The sequence below is a fragment of the Lycorma delicatula genome, chromosome 10, assembly GCF_047948215.1.
Source record: "Lycorma delicatula isolate Av1 chromosome 10, ASM4794821v1, whole genome shotgun sequence".
NCBI classification, from domain to species: Eukaryota; Metazoa; Arthropoda; class Insecta; order Hemiptera; family Fulgoridae; genus Lycorma; species Lycorma delicatula.
The window spans coordinates 53,310,971-53,331,516 of record NC_134464.1 but is presented as its reverse complement, the minus strand read 5'-3'; the positions used below and the strand labels follow the sequence as shown (position 1 = coordinate 53,331,516).

At 28.8% G+C, this 20,546-nt stretch overlaps 2 protein-coding genes across 3 annotated transcripts in view; both read left to right on the top strand.

Moving 5' to 3' along the window:
* LOC142330836 (nuclear RNA export factor 1-like) overlaps positions 1 to 14,125 on the top strand; it is a 68,096-nt gene extending 53,971 nt beyond the window's left edge. For both annotated transcript variants that reach the window (XM_075376293.1, XM_075376292.1), the window contains exons 13-14: positions 3,926 to 4,149; positions 8,184 to 14,125. In XM_075376293.1, coding sequence (XP_075232408.1) covers positions 3,926 to 4,149; positions 8,184 to 8,283 — 324 coding nt within the window. In that variant the 3' untranslated portion in view covers positions 8,284 to 14,125. The remainder of the gene's footprint in view (positions 1 to 3,925; positions 4,150 to 8,183) is intronic.
* Positions 1 to 20,546, top strand: part of LOC142331457 (putative methylmalonate-semialdehyde/malonate-semialdehyde dehydrogenase [acylating], mitochondrial) — a 247,944-nt gene that overhangs the window by 84,946 nt on the left and 142,452 nt on the right. The gene's annotated exons all lie outside the window — the stretch shown is intronic.

The following is a 20,546-nucleotide window of genomic DNA, read 5'->3' as shown; positions in this document are numbered from 1 at the left end:
ATGTCATGGCTATCATCAAAGACAATATAATGTATCTGTTCAAGTTACCAAACAAGGTTACAGTTTGCTTAAAACTGAACAGTAATTTACTACATCAAATACCATTACCAATTGCAATCCTTGAATGATACAACGAAGGTTGTTAACCAATTTTGGTCCTCCAGGCTGGATACTAAATGTGAAATCTAATAGATTAATAATAGTAGTGCATTGTGTTAATTTTTAATATCCAAGTATTACATGTGAAAACACGAGGCTCAGGTGATAAATTTTTCACATATATGCATAGCATGGGAATGAAATAAGAAATGAATAAAAGTACAATATCGTAGCTATAAAATGCAGTATTTATTTTTTAATATAATCCCCGTTTACACTGATACACTTTTCCCAACGTACAACAAGTTTTTGCATTCCATCACTGAAAAATTCTGGCAGCCTTTCTCAGATACAAGTGGCCACACATTCACTACCAACCCGTAGGGGAAGACAGGAAGCCTTGTGATGCTTCTGGTCGCCACCACCCTCCTGTACCTAGCCATGATGGGCTTTAACAGAAGTTGTCTTTCGCCCTCTAACTTTTTTCATCTCATAGTAATAAGTCAGGCCTCGTTGGGGTGCCACCGATGTAAATGCCTTTGTAGACATTTACATTGAGGATTATTAAACTCGGCTTTTGCCTTCACTGTAGGCCTCGTCCGGACATCTTGAATGTCCTACATCATTACCCTCTGAACTAGCTAACCGACCTTGCGGAAGCACGAACCCTGCGCCTAGTTCTACTTTTATTGAGCCAATTTCTAGTGAATGTCTCGAAATAACAAAATTTAGTTCTATTTCCCTTAGTGAACTCTACTTCAGTTCATACCCCTGACTTTAAGTTAATTTACGAACTCCAGACCGAAGTACTCCCACTCAGCTCCATCGCAGAGCCCCGTGTGACATTTATTTTATTCAACCAAGAAAATAATTTTTGAGATGCCACCACACCTCACAGCTGCATGGGTGGGATTCATGCCCTCGGCAAAGCAGTCCATCCTGCCAACAGTGTTATGTGCTCGTTCAAACTGCACTTGTCAAAACAGGGCTACACATCATGGCTGCATGGTAACCCTTACCTTCAGCAGTGCAGTCACCATTCCGCTGATTGCTAACATTCAAATAATCACCACAATTTCTATCTAACCGTGGCTCATGACCAATTTGCCTACCTCCAGCCAATCAACTGCCCAGGTGGTCGGTCCCTAGCCACCTGAGGTACTATTCAATCCAAGAAACCAGATTAGGTTACATATTTGCTGGATGTTTCCCTTTAGATGTTAGAGCACTGATATTGTTTCTATCATTTTTTATTCATAATGATCATACAAATCTCTCATCCATAATTGAAAAATTTTGGGAAGTAGAGAAAGATACATGCTACTGATGTTGCAATCTACTAAACACTTGCATATGAAAAACATTTTCTGATAATACTTTCTGCAATAAAAATGGCAGGTTCATTGTTTTGTTACCTCCCAAATCTGATGACATTGAACTTTGTGATTCTTTGCCAATGCCAATGTGTCTATAAAAATTATTAAATAATTATAAATTAGATTAAATTAAATAGTTCGTAAATAATTATTCCACCTTTATCAAGGAGTACTTAGATTTAGGTAATATGTCTCCACTTAACTCAAGACAATTTGTTAGTAAGTCAACTGTATTTTATTTACCGTATGTAAAATTTTATTTTACATACAGCATTAAAACCATCCAGTTCAATGATTGAATTTCTGGTTGCTTTTAATGGTTCAGCCAAAACTACAAATGGTCTTTTCTTAATGATACATTATTAGTTGGACCTATTGTTCAACAAGATCTGTTTACTATTATGCTCAGATTTAGAATTCATGATTATGTCATCACTACAGACAAGTGTTAGTCAAACCTTCTGATTCTAACTTATAACAAATTCTATGACGTGATTCAACAGAACAAGAATTAAATCAACATTTTGCATTAAGAACTGTTACATATGGTACAGCAAGTGCTGTGCTTCCTATTTAGTCACTAGATGTCTTATCCAAATAGCAAACAAAAATGAAGACGATTTTTCACTTGCATACAGGGCAATAAGAAATGTCTTTTATGTTGATCTTATTTCAGGATCAGATGATTTGAATGAAATTATTCAATTAAAATTAGACATTTTTCAACTATTAGAGCAATACAACTTTCCCCTTCACAAACGGTTTTCTAACATCAAGAAATTTGCCTCTATGCTGATTCTTGTATTTCTTTAAATAAAGATCATAATGTATATACTTCAGGAATTTTATGGAATAACAATTCAGATACACTACTTTACAAAGTACTGGTTGGGATTATACTAATCCCAAAAATTGTTCTAAAGGAAATATTATTTATGTAATTGCAGGCATTTATGACCCTTTAGGTCTAATTGGCCCCATTGTATTTTGTATAACATTTTATGCAGCAATTTGGCAATTCAAGATTAATTGGGATGAAACATTACACAATGCATTATTATCTCAGTGGTTTAATTTGCACGTCAACTAAATACGATTTGTTTATTAAATTTGGCTATTCAATTTATGCATGAATTTTATTTGCAAATCATTAAATTTCATCCAATTTACTTTGTTCTAAATAAGTCGCTCCTCTGAGACAGATTCCTTTGCCTAGGCTTCAGCTTTATGGTTACTTACTTCTTAGCAGTTTACTAAAAAAGATCATTTTTTTCATTAAATATAAATATTGATGATATTCATTTATATTCAGATTCCACTTTAGCCTTACATTGGAGTCATGGGCAGTCTTCTAAGTGGAAAATGTTTGTTGGCAATAGGGTTTCTGAAATACAGCAAAACGCTTCTAGGACTAATTGACATTATGTTAAATTGCCTGATAATCCAGCTGGTTTACTCTCTAGAAGTTTCTTCCCAATAAGTTGATTGGATCATCATATTGGTGGCATTGGACTACATTGGCTCTCACAAGATCTGTCCTGGTGGCCATATGATCACAACTTTGCGTCTTGTGACCATAAAATTGATCCTGAATGTCTAATTGAAATATGCCAAACCATTCAACTATCATTTGCATCTACTATTGTGATATAATATATGTTCTTATATTTAGTTTTTGTTTTAGATTTATTCATAATATTAAGGTGAAATATTCTGACCAAATTACCATTCCCTTGTCTACTACGGAGCAATTAAATTGTACTTGTAATTTCTTTATTCATCAATCTCAATACACTCATTTCAGTACAGAAATTAACTATCTTAAAAATTAACAATCTATTTCTAAACAAAGTAAGCTAATTCACTTGATCCTTTATTGAATGATGCAAGTTTAGTTTGGACTGGGGGCAGATTACAACATTTCCACATTATTCCATGATAACATTACAACAAGATTAATCTTTGCCAGTGAACACATATGTATTTTGCACACTGGCATCCAGTTAACACATCATTCTCTTCGTCAAAAATATTGGATTGTCAATGGTAAGACAGTTATTTGTTCCATCATTCGTAAATATTTAAGGTGTTTTCAGTTTAATGCTAAAAAACAGGTTCAACAGCTTGTTCAGTTACCTCCTTCCCGAATCACTCCATTTTCTTGTTGCGCCCTGGATTCTGGTAGTCCAGTTATGATTCGTCATGGCGACCAAAAATCTAAAACTTAACCAAATCTTATATCACACTTTTTATCTGCTTAGCTACTAAACTATTCACTTGAAGTAAGTCTGACTAGACATCAGAATCATTTATTGCTGCCTTCATACGGTTTATTTCTTGTAGACGCCCTTCCTTCTCAAATTTTCTCCAATAACAGGCATAATGAAAATTAATTTATATTTCCCTAGAATGTATGTTAGAAGATTTTAGTTTTATTCTGTTTATTTTAGGAGGCTTTCAAAGTGTCAATTGCCCCTACTCCAGCACCAGCACCTGTAGTGGCTCCACATCCACAAATTATGGTATCACCAGATGCTCCAGTACCTGTACCTTCACAAAATATTTCTTCACCAGGATCTATATCTCTAGTTCCATGTACAAATGTTGAAACACAACAACAGATGATTGCTGCATTAGCCATGCATACAGGAATGAACCTTGCTTGGTCTGAAAAGTAAGTCTTTTTTATTTCATTTTTTTTTCGTAATGGTAATTATTATTTCTTAATAAACTGCAAAAATTATGTCTATATACAAATAGAAATACTGTTAAGTTTTAAAAATAATTTTACATTTTTTAAATTAGATTTTTTTCACTTTTTTAATAAGAAGATCAGGTTTTAGGTTGTGTGATTTTAAAGATAACTTTTTGTTCAAATAGCCCAAAGTATTCTGATTTAACTATATGTTATGTTATCTTGAACCAAGTTTCTTTTCACAAGATACATTTATGCAAATCTATAACTTGTTTGTTTTAATTTATCAGTCTAGAACTTTTTGTAATGCTCTTTCAGATAGGGGTTGCAAGAATCAAATAATAAAAAACAGAATAATAATGTTATTTCATCATATTATAGACTTTTGTTATAAAAAAAAATTGACTGTTTAATTAAGCATGGGTGTTTTCTTTCAAAAATTGTTAAAATCCAATGTCCAATTATGATATAATATTTTACTGTAAAATTTAGTTTTATATAAGACGTGGGCAAGAAATTTGCCCACTGGTTACTGTATATAATATTAATCTTCACATTCATAATATCTGTTTTTGTACTGTAATAGAAAGTAATTTTTACCATAATCGTGGCATCCAAGCCTATAGTTTATAGTCTCTAAATATAATATGTAAATATAAATATGTAAATATGCCAATAACATGCAATAAACTGAAATTAGAATTTTTAATTATGCTGTTTACAAGAACTGGTTCATAAAGTTTGGTTATAACTGTTAGTATTTTATCTTCTCATTTCATTTTCAAGGATGCTATCTGAGTCATTATAGATTATTACCCAATGAATCATAAAATTGGGTTTTTCATTCACCCAATGAATCGGGCATTGGGTGAATAAAAAATAAATAATGAATCAAAGTTTGGTTTCTGTGAATATAAGAATACTATTAAAAGCAGTAAATAAATTTTATCAAAAATTGTTCCTGCTCATGATGGGTCCCAGCTGGCTTTTTGTGTTTTCTGTGACTTATCAAAGGCATTTGATTGTATGAATCATGAGCTGCTGCTCCAGAAGCTTGAGTACTGTGGTGTTTGTGGAGTTGGTCTTACTCAGCTTAAGTCTAGTTAAAGGGTGTAGGCAGAGTGCTCATATCAGGTATTAAACAGTTTCTCAAGGATCTAATCTCAGGCCAATATATTTTCTGATTTATAGAAATGACTTGCTAAACTTGAGTCTGTCAAGGCAGATTACGTTTGCTGATGATACCATGGTGGCTTTTATAAATTTAAATTCTAATTTATTGAGTAGTGATCTTATCAGAATGAATGAATTCTGGCTAATGGCTTGCTACTTAATTCCAATAAAACACAAGCAATAAGATTTCATTTGACTCGCAGAACAGTTACTGATAATCCATTTATAGCTCCCTTGAAATTTTTAAGCTGCTGATTTTTTGGGTCTCATGATTGATGATGCCCTTACTTGGAAGGGACAGATACATCTAAATTAAACCTTTTTTTTTTTGTTCTACTTACTCTTTTATAATGAACAGAAAAACTTTGTTGATGGAGTAGTGTGCATACCTATGTTCCCTTTTAAATTACAGAGTTACTTTTTGGGGTAATTTTGTTGATAGCAAAAAATAAATATTTATTCAAAAAAGATCATTCTAATGATTTGTAAACTGAAACCTGATGATTCATGCAAGAGTTCTTTTAGTTATTTTAGAATATTCTCACTCTTCCATCCATTTATATTTTCCAGACTATACTATCAGAACAGAAGCATAATTCTGATTTAGATACCCAGTATAAAAATGTTTTGTCCAATTCAAAGCACAGGACAACCACTTGCACATGTACAGGACTTGTACTTAAACGTGTACCAAATTATACTGGTTTATGTTTTTATAATTAGCTGCCGTTACATCTTAAAATTAAAGCCAACGGAAGTGATTTATGATGGTTAGCAGGGCTTTTTGCTGGGGAGGTATTATTTTTCAGTATGGAATATCTGTCTGATAAATGGTAGTTGCCCGTCACCATTTTCCAGATTCTCAAGCAAAGATAATGAATGTAAAATGTATTAGATCTTACAGAAATTAGCTTTAATTATACTTTATCTGTAATCTACTGGAGTATGTTTGTAATTTTATTATGATTGTAATTTTGGTATTGGTTTGTGACATAGTTGTGTGTTATATTACATTTTGAGACTCTACCCTGCCATGTAGATTTATTATTTCTGCATACGTAATTTTATGCTATAATGATGTAAAATAAATAATTACAGAACCATCAATTAGTAGTTCTCTTCCTATTTATTTATCTAAAGGATTTTATTTATTAAAACTATTCCAACATATGAAAGTAATTCACAATTTTATTTGCTTAGATTTTTGCCTGAAAAGATTTATTGTAATTTATCCACACCTAATGTGTTACAAAAAAAATCTGATGTGGACATTACATGACTTCCTTGTACACCTATTAAATTACGTATACTCATTTTTTTTTTAAATGAAAAGTACATAAAATTTTATTTCATTATTAACTTTTAGCGTATTATTTAGTGTAAAGATTTTTTTACAGTCAGAGGTTAATAATTATTAATAAATCAGTATATTTAAATTAAAAAAAAAAAAGATGAAGTCTGATTTGAACCAATGTGCAAATTGGTAAGATCCAAATATTTCATTAATTAAAATTTTATTTGGCTATAACTCTGAAACCAATAAAAATAAGTACTACTTATGATATATCATAAGCTCATATAAAAGGTCTCAATGAGGCTTATTACTGCAGTTAAGAAAAAGTCCAAAATCGAAATTTCTTTGGGTTTTACGCTTTTTCTGACACTTTTGGTTGTCAGTTGCAATTAAAAGGGGAGGTGCACAACTAGTAAAACAGTCTGAAATCCAAAATTTCATCATCCTACGGCTAATCGTTTTTGATTTATGTACATACGTACGTACAGACGTCACACTGAAACGTCAAAATAGATGTTGAAATCTGAAAACTGAAATTTTTCACAATCACAATACTTCCTTTAGTTGAAGTAAAAAGCGCCCTCCCAGCAAGATAGGGATACAAATAACCCACATTTGAGATTCAAAAAAATATCCCTCATAGTTATAATTTCCTATTTTATGTGATCTACAGATACAGATTAAAAATTTGACCTAAAGTGCATTCTGATTAATTAAAATACTGCAAATCTGTATATTTTTATCCAGATGGCAGTCCACTGATAAATATATAGAGTGAAGAAATAGCAGTCATCACTAAAATTTGAATTTTATAATTTATTCTTGACTAATTAAAATAAATTTATTCAAGTCATGATAAAATAAGTCTTAAATGCCCTTTTGCTTTAAAATTTAATATAGATTGCAAAGATAACATTAAAAACACAGTAAATCATAACAATAAATAAATATAACAAGTAAAATATACTTTTTTAAGCTATTTGCTGGTATAAATTAAACTTTTACATTTAGTGAACTTGTAACAGTTTTATTGACTTACAGTAGGAGAGTTATCGCTTCCCTGCTTAATGAAAATTGTGATACAATAAAATGTTTTGATTAAAACATTCAAAACAGTATACCAATTTTAATAACAAATGCCAAAAAATTTATTATTTTTTCTAATGTCACTTTTAGAAACTATTTAACTATTTTTTATAGAAAATTATTAATCAGCAACTCAAAATATTATTAGTACTGTAAAATGTGATTATTTTTTTAAGCATTATGCTCACCTAATAATAATCTGAATAGATTTACACCTAAAACCATCCACTGAGCTCAATATTAATTTATAAAGGAATCATTCATATCAGCCCAGCAGTTTAGGTTAACAGATGTTACTGTAAATTATGAGATTTATATAAATGAGTTGAGTTGTTTTGACATAATAGGATAGATTTAAAAAATTCAAGGTTGATTTAATAAAATTACTTTGTGTAATGTTATTTTAATTTATTTATATGCGGCAAATTTAAACTAATTTTGAATTATTAATATTTTTCAGGTGTTTAAATGAAACAAATTGGAATTATGATAGCGCATTGTATATTTTTTCAGAACTTAATAAACAAGGGAAAGTTCCATCTGATGCTTTCATCAAGTAAAGATTTATGCTTCATTATTTGAATTAATTATTAGTGAGAAGGGAAAAGTTTTTTAAAATAATAATATGCAAAAGTCATATTTCCTTTTTTCAAAGCTGAGTAATAATTTCCCTTAAAATAAATCTAATTGTTCACATTCATTTTTAGTCATCAGAATGGTGATTTTTTTTTTCTTCTTTTTTTGTTTGCATATATATATATAATATATATATATATGTACGTCTTTTTCTTCATGTTTATGTAGTTAGGAGGTATGTGTTGAGCATTAATTTAATTGATAATTAGGTCTGTATAATTAAAATATTTTCTTCGTTATTAGAAATTAAAAATTGATAGATATTTTATGAAGATTACTAGTTCCTATAATTTGATTTTTGGAAACACAGTAAAAAATAACTAAAGAAATAAATTTTAAATTATTCAAGAGGATTTAAAATATTGTGTTCTAAATACATTATAAATAATACCCAAGTTTGACATTTTTATTTTAAAAAATAAAATACTTTTATTTTTGATATTTTAAAATTTTTTGTTACATGTTTTTGTTTTGTTTTTTTTTTTTCGGTCTAATAGATTTAATAAAGCGAAAATTATTTTTTCTCAGTACAATGTTCATTTATTAAATTGTAGTGCATTACCCAAAAATGTTTGGATATGCTTTACTTTTAATTGTGTTTTTAGGAATTTAATATAAAATTTTTTATTCCCTGTCGATTTTTTGTTAGATTTTCATTAAATAACAATTGTTCAAGTGATTAAACATGTGACTGCAGTCCCATAACAAGCTAGTTTTATTTATTATAATCGATACAAATTGATCTCAAATTAACAAAATTTGTATCTATTTTGTTTCAGTATTTTACTAATTCAGGAAATCCTTTTCCCTTCCAGTTATCCTTAATTTTCTATTAAAATTTATAATATAATATGTATTCAGGACAAATAAACATGAAGTTTATTCGGTATGGTTATTTTTATCAGAAATAAATATAGAAAGTATTCTGTTACTAATAAGTTTAATGTTAACAAGTAGATAAGTTAAATTTACCATATTAATTGCAAGAATTGATTGCAGGAGCTTGCATCTTCATTTGGTATTGAATTCTATAATTACAGTAAAATAGATTATAAAAACAATTTATTTTAATGTAATTATAGAATTCAATACCCAATGAAGATGCGAGCTCCTGCGAAAATCAATTCTTGCAATTAATATGGTAAGTTTAACTTATCTTTACTGTTTTGGTGTTTAAATTTCATTTAGTAGTAAATTTTATTAGTACAGTGACCAATACGTTAATGAATTATTTAAGTTTTTTTAAATATTTATTTATATATATATATATATATTCCCTCAAGAAACAATGTACAATTAAATTTCTGAATATATTATTTGTCCATTGTTCTCAAAGAATGATAACTATGTTTATATAAAAAAGTTCCATTTATGCATAGATGTGTTATAAGCACAAGTATACCAGCTGTCATTTTGTATATTTTTTATCCAAAACAAATGTCAGAATGACAGCTGTCATTTTGTATTGATAAAATAAAGTAAAAACAGTTTTAATAATGGTACTTATGGTTTTACAATTATTGTCTGGTTGTTGGTAATACATAGAATCAATGAAATTAAGTGATTTATCAATCTATATATGCAGTACCATTTTACAGAAATACTAGACTATCATTTTGCTACTGTTGCTGGTAAATTGTTTCTCATAAATGTGACTGTACTAATTTTTGCTTTCTTTTACTACTGCTAATGTAAGCAACTTCTTTGTATCTTGTAGATGTTGAATTTTTCTTAAAAACAGGGTTAATTTGCTGATGAATCTTAACTGTAGTGAGGTAAAGCATTATATTTCATTTTCTTATCTGAAGAGAAATTGCTTTTTTAAATTAATTTTTGTAGATCTATTCACTAATTAATTGTTTTCTTTACTCAGAATTAGTTTCTGAATAGTTTCATGTAGCTTAATGCACATATTCAATTATTATCTTGTTTGATATTGCCCTGGTACATTAATTCTTCTCTATTGTGATAATTTCTCTCAGGAAGGATGTATATTATATAAATAAAAAACAATAAAATGTACACTTACTATAAAGAAAATATCTGGTTATAAAGGTTAACTGATCAGAAATGTATCGATTATCTGCTCATCAAAGCAGTTTGTAATTTACCATAATATATTGTTAGATTCAAAAATATAATTTATTTATTTATAGTATTATTATTTTAGGATTTCAATTTTAGTATAACATTTAAGAATGATAAATCATAATTTTTGTTTACCAAATGACACCCTTCTGTCAAAATTACAGAACAATTAGAATTGTTTTCTATATAGATTACCATTTTGATTTATTTCATTAAATCTGTGGATAGTAAAATTTGTCTGTAGTTTTAAAAACTAGTAAAATAAATTTAAATTATACTTTCTCTTTATTCCCGAATATGATACATTTTTTGTGTGTGCTGCCTTTATTTAATTTGCACACTTATTTTTATTTCAGTAATATAAATATTAACACAAATTTACAGTTACACATGATTCCATGAAAAAAGAAAAGTATGATTTATTTAGCAAATAACAAGTACAGAACACCTTAACATGTACTATTATTAACAAAAATGTAAAGATTTGTAAGAATGCATAATTCCATGAAAAACCAAGAATATAATTTATTTATATAATAAGTACAATACACTTGTTCTACTAGAATATCTCTTAGTTAGTTACGATGTATGTATTCTTACAAGTTTTTATGTAACTTTGTATGTTTAACTAAGTAGATCATTAAATTCAGTCAAATTTTTAATTTTCCTGTTTTTACTACATCTTAGTGCTGTATGTTTCATGGATATGTGTAAATTGTAAATTATTAATTTAATATCAACAATTTATTTTTATATTGTTGAAAAAATTAAATGTTGATAAAAAGTTTTTCTTTATATATTATTTTTTAATTTGTAGCCTATTCGTTCACAGATTTATTATGAAAAAAGTTTGTTAAAAATATATAGGTAGGTAATATATGTTTAAAAATTTGTAATATAGTAATTATCAGTGTAAAAAAAATGTGTATTTAAAACTAAAATTTTTGTTGTAAACATTTATTTTGTTAAAATTATAATGATATTTTCTGTCATTCAGTGAATATATTCTGTGAATATAAGATTATTTTACTAGAATTAACAATCTACCATCAACTGCTGTTACTGATGCAATGGAACCATGGTAAACTATGTTTTTTTTGCTTTTTTAATATATTAATAAACTTTTAATATATTAAGAAAAGTTAACTACATACTCTCTCGTTAATTGGCTTTTAGTAATGATATAGATAATGTAGTCAGATTTGCATAAGTGAGCCAGGTAAAAATACAAAACTGATAAATAGTAAAAATTTATAAAATAAATAAGCATAGTGTACTATACATTTCATTAAAAGAGCAGTAATAAAAAGTGTAATAGTATCTCTTAATTTGATGTCAAAATTCTTTGCATTGTACATTTATAAATATTTTTAATTAAGTTAATAAATCTTATATGTAGAAAAATGTTAAATTATAATTTCACTTAAAATTTTCAAATTTTTAAAGAAAAGTTTTTTGTGAGCTGTTTGTGCGCACACTAACACACACATACCACACGTATATATATCTGTGTATGTGTGTGTGTGTGTATGTGTGTTTTAAATTTTAGAAAAAAGCTGTTTGTGTTACGTATTTATCAATTAAATTTTTGTCATTAACTATTTTAAAACTGTTTCAAATTGTGATGATCTTTATACATTATCTTTTTGCTTTTTAGTTTTAATTAAAATAATGGTTGTTGTATTAGTGTGTTAAAAATGTAAACTTTTTTGTTTTTATTTATTTAAATTGTTTTTTTCTTAAAAAAGTATACTTATTTATGAAAAGTATTTTTTCATTTAATTAAATCTGTAAGAAAGTTATTTTTTTAAATAGTTTCAAGTTATGTTTTATGAAAATATGATTGTCAATGAGTATGTTTATATTTTGTAATAAATGTTTGAATTTTTCATAATTTATGTATTGTTAAATAAAAGAAGTTTTTTTATTTTTAACAACATAAAATTTACTGTTATATGTAAAAAAAAATGGTGTAGTTTACTTGACATTTCATTATTTCTCTTTTGTATATGTTATCAGTAATGGAAAATAATACTTGCAAATTAAATCATTAATTCACTGGTTAATTTATTTTATTAATATTTTTAAATTGAGTTTTCTACTTAGTTTTAGTCATCCAAAATTATGTAACTTTGACAATTTTTCAAGCTTTTTAAATCATTTTTTAATAATGCTATTTTTTTTATTATCGATTCATTTTCCTTGCATACCGATTGAAGCTACGAAGTTATTTATTAATGACTATTAAAAGAGGTTGTCATACACATTTATACTGCACATTTGATTTGCTTTGCTTCTTCAAGATTTATGTATATCAGAATCATCATACAGCTTTAATCTGTTTAAAGATCTGTCTAATCTAAGGATTACTGATTTGAGCTCATCAAAATTAATAAATTATCAGTTCCTGTGATCAAATCCACTAGAAGAGGTGTGTTTGTTTGTCGGACAAGAATATATTATGGCATTGTGACGTGTAGCATTTTCAGTATGATTTCTATCAAAATAGGTAAGTATCTTCCCAGAAATTGAAGTTTTTTTCCTTTGGTTGACGCTGTACTATTTTCTTATTTATATATAAAATATATACATTTTTTTTAAAAGTAGCATTACTGATAACATCATTACTCACAAAATACAACATTCATATTGTACAATAAAGACAAAAAGTAATTAAAAGATTACTGTATAATGTATTAGAAAATTAGAAGTATTTTTATTTTATTATAAACTGTTTTTAATTTAGTTTTTTCATAAGGGAATATTGTTGTTTTGTCAATAATATAACTATAAAAATAAGATTATTTGTACATTATTGTTATTATTAAAATCTCATATGATTTCCACTTGTAAAACTTTTTTGCCTACATTAAACAGTTTGTTATTAATTAAATTAAAATTTGTAAATAAAATATTAATAACAAGGTTATTTTTTTCTCTTATAGGCTAAGATTTTTTCTCTTATTTTTTACTGTTTGTTTTAATTTGATATTTGTTATAATATTTTTGTATAAAATAGAAAGTCTTTTACAATTAAGTAGTTAATTAGATTGAATCAGATCTTTGAGTTCAATCAGGAGAAGGGAGTTTGAATTTATGGGGAAAAAAAATGGTAATTTTTGTTTTGGATATAATTATTTCTTCTTTTAATTGAAAATCACTTTTAAAAAAATGGGAAGAAGTTAAAAAACTAATTTATAATTAGTTTTTTTATACTGCTGTAATTAGTTTTTAATTACAGAAAGCTTATTTCCACTATCTAGTGTCGATTTTATATTCAGTTATACCTTGAGGTATTTTTTTTCTTTTTTAATAAATAACTTGTATATTACATTAATATACATATAAAATGAGTAATAAGCTTTAGAGAGTGTGTGTGTGTGTGTGTGTGTGTGTGTGTGTGTGTGTGTGTGTGTGTGTGTACATACATATATAGTAAAAATACGTTAACTATCCATAAAATATTCATCTCATTTTTTTTTAAATGATTATTTTAGAAACTCCTATAATATAAAATATAAACATAAAATCTTTGTTCTGTGTATATTTCAATATTTTATAACAGATTGATAAGATTTAAAGAATAATTGTAGTGATTTTTATGATTTAACTTAATATATTAAATATTTTTTATTTAAATAGCAATGATTAAATAAAATAAGAAAAATAAACAATATATTTTTATTAAAACGTTGTTTTAATGTGTTATATTGTTACTGGTTCAGTGCTTTGGTATAAAACCTTAACTATTGATTGTGTGGCCACCCACTTCTATTGTAACACAAGCTTCTTTATCTTCTAGAAAAAAATGTTTTTAATTGACCAGCGAATTACTCGTGTACCCGCTTGTGTTCTTGAAATCAACATCTCCTTAATGTCTCTTTAAAAGAATGAATAAACAATAGTGTAAAGGAACAAGATCAGGCCTATATGAAAGGGGAGTTTGTATTTAAAACATTTTCTGGAGGTTTTCAGCCAGTAGTAGTATGTAGATGGGCATTGTCATGTAGCAAAATGTCTTCCTAGATGTTGGATTCTAATTACAGGCTTCAACTCTTGATAAGCATTTAATTGAAACAAGTACTGTTTATTATTTGAGTCTTTCCTGATTACTTCAGTTCCTGAGCTGGGCCTTACGAATACTATTATCGTTAATTATTTTGCTGACAATTGACTATGAACATTTTCCTGTGAAGGTTTTCATTCTATGATTCTACGCAAGAAAGGTGTGTGTTACCTTCATTATCTTAGCACGCCAAACTGTTGACAGATGTTCATTCCAACTTAAACTTTACAAAAGATCTGTTGTGGGTGATTTTGTATGCAGTGCTGTAACTTAATTTATAAACAAGTTGCTGTTTCATAGACTTGCTCACCCAGTTTCAGAGCCACAATATATATACAATAAGTGTTGTCATTGTTTGTAAACAATGACAAAAATAAACAATATATTTTTATTAAAACTTTGTTTTAATGTGTTATATTGTTACTGGTTCAGTGCTTTGGTATAAAACCTTAACTATTGATTTTGTGGCCAACCACTTCTATTGTAACACAAGCTTCTTTATCTCCTAGCAAAAAATGTTTTTGCTAGGATGGCTGTTTGCATCCTTATTCATGCGTAACACATATTGGTCCTTGTTCCACCTTTAGACCACAAAAACAGATTACTTCTGCGTCCTGCTCATTATATGTGTTGATTCTGTTGGTTGTGGCTTTGTGGTTGGCCTTCCCAGATTCACCACCATTTTTGTTGCAGAACTTTATGCCTTTAATAAGGGCCTTACATATAATTAGCTTAAAATATCTACCAATATATTACATATATTAACCCAAAATATGTTCTTGTTTGATCAGAGTGCCCTACAGGCAGTTAATGACGCGTACTCTAGACACTGTTGTCTGTGAGATTCATTGTGTCATTTCACAAATGACTAAAATAATACAACAGTGAGCTTCTGCTGGATCCTCAGCCATACAGGCATTTCAGGCAGTGGGCGCATAGATAGTGCAGCAAAAGAAGCTTGTTTTCAGCCTCTTTTTCACTGATCACATCTCCTGAAGAGGGTGGTTCATGATGAGTAGCAAAGTGATTGAATAAACTCCACCTGCTTTAGAACACAGTTTCACCATGGAGCTACTTATGAGAAGAGATTATCTGCTGTTTGCGAATAGGGCATACTAGGTTCACTCGTGGATATCTGATGACTCAGACAGATGCACTAGTTTGTGCTCACTGCAACTGCCAACTGACAGTGCACCACATCTTTGTGGATTGTATCTGTTACGTAGCTTGGCATTGCTTCGCAAATATAAACTGGAGGCTAATATGTGAACTGTTCTAGGATAATGAAATATTTCAATCTTATGTTTTACGGTTTCTTAGGGCCATTTATACTCAAAATATCTAAACTGCTGTAGTGTGTATCAGCTATTCATGCCAATTGCCATATAGTTGTTGGATATTTTATTATTCAAATTGAAACAAATATGTCTTGTTCAGGTGATAACGCCAAAGCAAAAAAAATTGTTATATACCAACAGAAAACTGAGCGATTGTAGTTCATATTAATATAGCAACAAGAGAACTGATTTATCAATTACAAATGTTAAGTCAAAATCAGTGAATAGAATCTACATGTGAACACAGAAACACAAAATGCACAAATACATTCCATGTACATATATAATGCCCTTGTATATGTAGTTAGTAGTCACTTTCAAGAGTCTACTATCAGTTTCAGTTATAGCAATATATTATTTATAACATTATATTATTTTACTGGTTATATTTATATTTTTATTGAATTGTTACATTGTTAGCACTGCAATAACCATTAAATTAATTGTTTTACATATTTATGTAATATCAAAGAAGTTTCAAGTGTGCAATATGTGACATGCTAATAATTGTGTATATAGAAAATTGATATAATTATTGTGTATGTATTCCCCTATAGTGGCTTCACCGTGCAATATGCATTTCCTCTCACGATCAATTTTTTTTATTTTAAATTTTGTAGTCAAGTAAATGGGAGGCAAGAGCAGTCAATTAGAAAATAGTAATTAATGGCATATATAGATACAATGGCATTGTGTGTTGACGGTACCATACCTTACACCATTGCACTCCTTAAAAATTCAAATTCAAAAATGGTTTAATATATATCTGAAGAATATTTGCAAGCCCAAAAAATCGAGCATCTCTGTCAAGGCTTAGCCTGTGATATAAGGTTACTTTTGTTTTCCATCGCGATCAGGGAACATTTAGTTGGTAATGGCTCGTATCACTTGCCCGTTCTGTCTAGCCAAAGGGTCTATGCCCCTTTGGTATGTTCATTGAACTCATGCTTGTGAGAGTAATCAATTTTAAAGCCTATTCAATTTATAAAAAATTGGTATATTGTAATTTCTTAAGAACGTTTGATCAGTACAGGACCTGAAGCTTTGGTGGGTTTCAAAACTGTTCTTAGCATTACCCAACAGACATTACTAGGAGGGAAACCAGAGGCAGGTGCAGCCTATCTTGTTGCATATGCAGTAATAATGGCTATGTTGGTTGAGTTGTCATACACAGTTGTACCCCTTATAGTTGGAAATTGGGAAAAGTTTGCAGTCATTTGGCCAACAGGACAAATCTTGCGAGAACTAATGCCACCAATGCAATGATCCAGTCGACTTATTGGGAAGACAACCCATAGAGAGTAAATCAGCTGGATTACATACCAATTAGCCCTCGAAGCATTTTGCTGTATTTCAGAAACCCTATGCCAATGAAGATTTCCTACTTAGAAGACTGCCCATGAATCCAGTGTAAAGGTATAGTGAAATCTGAATGTAAATGAATTTCATCAATATTTCTATTTAATGACGAGATTACTTTTTTTAATAAATGGGATTGAGGAGATTTAATGATTTGCAAATAAAATTCATGCATAAATACAACACCCATAGTCTTTCATAAATGCATCAGCAAATCCATGAATTTGAAATGACTTAACACTACTACCATTTTTTGTTTTAATAGACTGATTTATAAACCAATAAAATTTAGTTGATTGTGCAAATCCAATCACTGAGATAATAATACATTGGGTAATGCTTCATGCCAATTAATCGTGAATTGCCATAATTGCTGTATAAAATGTTATACAAAATACAATGGGGCCAATTAGACCTAAAGGGTCATAAATGCCTGCAATTACATAAAGTATATTTCTTTTAGTACAATTTTTGGGATTATAAGTATAATCCCAACTGGTACTTTGTAAAGTAGTGTATCTGAAATTGTTATTCCAAAAAATTCCTGAAGTATGTATGTTATGATCTTTATTTAAAGAAATACAAGGCATTGAGTGTGAGGCTATTTCCTTGTTGTTTGAAAACCGTTTTTGAAGGGGAAATTGCTCTAATATTTGACAAATGTCTAATTTTAATTGAATAAATTAAATTCAAATCATCTGATCCCAAAATAAGATCATCAATATAAAAGTCATTTCTTATTGCCTTGCATGCAAGTGAAAAATCGTCTTCATTTTTGTTTGCAATTTGGGCAAGACATCTAGCTGTACCATATATAACACAGTTCTTAATGCAAAATGTTTTAATTCTTATTCTGTCAAATCACATCATAGAATTTGTTGTAAGTTAGAATCAGCAGGTTTGACTAACACTTGTCTGTAGTTATACTATTATATATTATATATATTTTATACTATTGGCTTTCCTAGCCTAGTAAGGTGTAGATTTAGGATAAACAATACTGAAGTAGGATTATTAAAGTAGAAGTATCTTATTGGGGACTACATCAACCTTGCTAATCCTTTTATGATAAGCCTACTTAACAAATTATAAGAATTACAGAGAACATTTACATTGTTAATAAAATCTGTCAGAATTTTTAACATAAACCAGTTTTGTGTTGAGATCTGATGTTACTCGATTGATTTTGTTGCCATAAAATTTGCTGGTGACTTTGAACACATTTAATCTGCTTCAGGCACGTTTAAATTATATATAGCAGTATTTCAAGGGTATTCTCGACTTTGGTGTTTCAGTACTTTTGTTATTGAAGTATCAGAGATAAAAACATTTTATTTATGCTGGGTCAATAAATGAATGCAAAGAAGTGGTAGACTGTCCTTCACCTACTAATACTTTTAACTAATTTTTCATTAGATTTAACAACATATTAAATGCATTTTTATCCATTAGGCAAAAGTAATAAGGATCTACTTTTAGGATTTAAGGAAAACAATACTTCTGACTTGTTTAGAATTGAAGTATTTGTTTTATCTTTGAATGATATATACAAGGTAATTCGAAGATGTAATAATAAGTAATTTTGCTATAACTACTAAAAATTTAAGAATTTGTAAAATTTAAGTATCAAAAGCTAAAAAAATAAAAATGAATTTTTTATGGCCCATTCTTTATACAGTTAATGAGGAATAAACTGTTACAGAAGTAACTTTCTTATGTAAAAGAGTAGTTCAAGCCTGGTAACTATATTAAATTCTTATACTATTGTGAGTTTACTGTGTTCTCACTTCAATAATACAGAAATTATTTACCCTGAACAAGTACACACATACATGCTAGTAGGTAAGAGTGTGGAACAGTATCAAACCTGATATTCAGGATATTGGTTATAAATTCCAAAACTCCTTTTTTTATAAATTACTTCCTCACTACTGAATTCTGTGATTGGCATTATTGACACACCACTGAATGTTGTTATAAAAATATCCTTTCTCAGGTACATTAGCAGATCCCAAGGATAATGTCTAATTCGAAAGCTAACCTCAGATTCTTAGCAGTACACACAATAATTATATCTGTGTTTGCCTTAGAGGTTTGTAATCAACTATCATGTTTTTTTTTTATTTTAATGTAATGATTTTTTGCCTAACAATTTGGATTCTCTTGCTCCCATTCCATTCTCTAGAGTAAGCTTCAAAAAAATGTAATTCACATACTATATTTTAAAGCTTAAAATTATGTCCTTGAATGGTGCCATTTCTGTAATTTTGGATGTTGACCGAGGAGTTATTTAGCCAGTCTTTGCTTCCTGATATTCCTGACTGATGTAAATAATTGATGTGCAAAGTATTATTTGCCAATGAACCACATTGACGTGTAGAGATAAGATTGCAGAGAGAAAGCTATGCTGGCACCAGATATTACTGGTTTGAGATGTCAGTCACCAATTTGTAGCTATTTAATTTATAATTAATAAAGAAAATATTCAGGATATCTTAGGCACTTAAGTATACATAATACAGATTATTAAACCAGTCAGCAGTACTTGACTAGAAATTTGTGTGGGATTTTCATGTTGGACAAATGTGTTAAAAACTTTCCTTTGTTATCTATCTTCTTGGTTGAAGAGGTTTGTGATGAATCATGTTTGGTGACTACATTTTTATAAAAGAAATTTTCAACACTATCTGAGAAGTTAGATGAATGTTCATACCATCACTGAGATTATTCATACATCTTGACGCAGACTTTTTTAAGATGAGGAATGTTTCCTGGTATTGGTCATTATGATTTCAATTTACTGCTAGCTTAAATTCACTCTCTGAATAAAGAGGCTTAGATCTGTATTATTCTGATGCACATTGAAAATCATTTTGTGTTGACTTTATAAACTGTAAGCTTCACAAAATTAATTGTTAAGTTTTCCATATCCTTTTTTGTGTTGCTTTGAAGTTAGATAAAAGTATGTTTTATTTGGTTGTACATGTTATTTTTTGTTTCCTACTGTGTCACTTTACATTTGGTTTTAAACATGGAAGACTGGGCATTGATGGAGATATTGGGGCATGAAGTAATTTTACCTTAAAATGATAGTGTTAGGTACTATAAGTTTAGGAAACTTGTTTCTTCTGGCTTTGTGCTGAATCATCAGGATAATCAATTAAAATACTCAGCAGGTATATGTGAAAAAATTACATAGTAATTGAGAATCATAGACATGATTTTTCATATATTACATCCTGCTGTGGCTTCATTATCATATATTTATATAGTCACAGTCTGCTGTAATTGAGAAGGTGGGTGGAATAAGGGCAATTTTTCCAAATTGCTTTTTTTT